Source organism: Protomyctophum parallelum (genome assembly GCF_964188405.1).
Source record: "Protomyctophum parallelum genome assembly, chromosome: 10".
Lineage (NCBI taxonomy): Eukaryota > Metazoa > Chordata > Actinopteri > Myctophiformes > Myctophidae > Protomyctophum > Protomyctophum parallelum.
In genome coordinates, this window is record NC_139704.1 from 50,700,616 (window position 1) to 50,703,115 (window position 2,500).

The 2,500-nt window shown below is 52.4% G+C and overlaps 1 protein-coding gene across 1 annotated transcript in view; it reads right to left on the reverse strand.

Annotated features, from left to right (window-relative positions):
* The window catches only part of LOC310865901 (uncharacterized protein), a gene marked incomplete at its 3' end in the record, with an annotated part of 48,066 nt that overhangs the window by 448 nt on the left and 45,118 nt on the right, over positions 1 to 2,500 (reverse strand). The window contains exons 8-9 of the mRNA XM_083775104.1: positions 346 to 489; positions 43 to 200 (exon numbers count right to left, since the gene is read on the reverse strand). Of these exons, the coding sequence (XP_083631230.1) occupies positions 43 to 200; positions 346 to 489 (302 nt within the window). The remainder of the gene's footprint in view (positions 1 to 42; positions 201 to 345; positions 490 to 2,500) is intronic.

Below are 2,500 nucleotides of genomic sequence, written 5' to 3' on the forward strand. Positions count from 1 at the left end.
TGGGGGGGGGCCCCGTGGTGGGGAGGTGGGGGAGGTGCTTACCCTCCATGGGGGAGGGCGGCGCGGCGGCGGCGTACTCCAGGATGGAGGCGGGCGCCAGCGCGTACGCCGTGGGGCCGTAGTCCATGTAGGGCGTGGCGTAGATCAGGCCCCCGGGGGCCCCAACCCCCACGTCGAGGGGGCCCCCCCCCCTGCTGCAGCTGGAGGGTGGCCCCCCCACCGGGCCCCACCACCCCCGGCATCACCGTCTGGATCTGGCGGATGAGCGGCATGAGGGCCTGGTGGTGGTGGTGCTGGAGGGGGTGGTGGTGCGCCACCTGGTGGGTGGTGGAGGGGGAGGGGCACGGCGGTGCCGAGCCGCCGCGGTGGTGGTGAATGCAGCACCCCGCCACCGGGGGGCAGGAGGGAGGAGGGGCCGGCGGCGATGAGGCGGTGGTGGGGAGGGGAGGGGGCCCCCCGCCGAGGCCGCCAGGGAGAAGGCCAGGGCGGCTGTGGGAGGGAGAGGGGGGGGGGGTGGGGGGGGGAGGGGGACATACCGGACAAGAAGTTAAAGGACCACTTCATCACTTTTCAACCCATCTTCATATAATAGGTCCTCACTAATAATCCTGTTAAAACTCCTTCAGCGCTACCTGGTGGTCACCAGTTTAGGCTCTGAGTGCCAATTCTCCCATTATAAAAAAGAGAGGACGTTTTAAAAAAAAAATCTAAAAAAAAGAAATGTAATTTTTATTTTTGTATTTTTTTTTGTATTTTTTTTTAAATTACGTCTTGTCGTCTTTGGCGCCCATTGCAAAGACGTCGGGATTACGGGATTACGTCCCTGGCACTTAAACAGTTTAAATATGGTGCAATTTGTTTCTACTCTGTCTGTGTCTCATAGGAGGGCTGTGGGCAGTTCAGAAACCAGTCTGTGTCTCATAGGAGGGCTGTGGGCGGTTCAGAAACCAGTCTGTGTCTCATAGGAGGGCTGTGGGCGGTTCAGAAACCAGTCTGTGTCTCATAGGAGGGCTGTGGGCGGTTCAGAAACCAGTCTGTGTCTCATAGGAGGGCTGTGGGCAGTTCAGAAACCAGTCTGTGTCTCATAGGAGGGCTGTGGGCGGTTCAGAAACCAGTCTGTGTCTCATAGGAGGGCTGTGGGCGGTTCAGAAACCAGTCTGTGTCTCATAGGAGGGCTGTGGGTAGTTCAGAAACCAGTCTGTGTCTCATAGGAGGGCTGTGGGCGGTTCAGAAACCAGTCTGTGTCTCATAGGAGGGCTGTGGGCGGTTCAGAAACCAGTCTGTGTCTCATAGGAGGGCTGTGGGCAGTTCAGAAACCGTCCTCCAGTGACATCATCGATGGGGAATACAAGCTAATAGAAACGGCAGGCTTTCTAATGCTGAAAAGTTGCAATTTCGAAAATGGAAGCCATGGTTCTCACGATAATGAAAATCTAATCTCATTTTTGTAAAGAAATCGTGTTTAAAAAATAATCTGCCTAATGATGATGTCACTGTAGGATGGTTTCTAAACTGCCCACAGCCCTCCTATGAGACACAGACTGAGTAGAAAAAAATCGTGCCATTTTATCATGATTATTAGTGAGGACCTAGCCTGACCTAAGTAGAGACATTTCTGGTCTAGAGGGGCGGGTCGCGCCTCAGAAATGCGCGCACCCTGATTGGATCTCATCGATCTGTCCGTCACCCCCGGCCCCTCCTCTCCCCCCTAGTGCAGCGCTACGTCACATCATTTAGAGCGACGCCCACCCGGAAGGGTTGACTCCCACTTTTAGACTGGTTCAGCCCACGGCTTTTTCCAGGCTTTCATCTTTCGCGCAGACGAAATGAAAGCCTGGGTATCGAGGCTAGTGAGGACCTATTATATGAAGATAGGTTGAAAAGTGGTGAAGTGGTCCTTTAAAGAGATAAAAAAGGGTAATTGTACAGCCCGATCTCACCCAAACATGTTGAAATAGCACAGATTGGCAATTCCGGACATACAGCGGTGTCCCACTCCTTTGTTCCTCATTCCCAAAATGCTAGGTACCTCTGGGTTTTAGCCTGGTACAGACGAACAGGACACCACTGTACACCACTAGAAAAACCCCAACATCCGTACATATTACACCACTACTGTTGTGACCGCGACGGAGGCGTGGTTTTTACTAGTAGTGCATGTACGGAATTACCAATCTGTGTTATTTCACTGTATATATATATATATATATATATATATATATATATATATATATATATATATATATATACACACACACACACACACACACACACACACACACACACACACACACACACACAGAGTTGTGTTTGCATCTTACGGGACTTGATGTTAGCATCGCGGTATGTTCCGTTGAGGATCGCTAGCTCCATCAACTGCATCTTCTTTAGGCTGTCCTCTCCCTCCGCCTGCAACGTGCACACACACACACACACACACACACACACACACACACACACACACACACACACACACACACACACACACACACACACACAC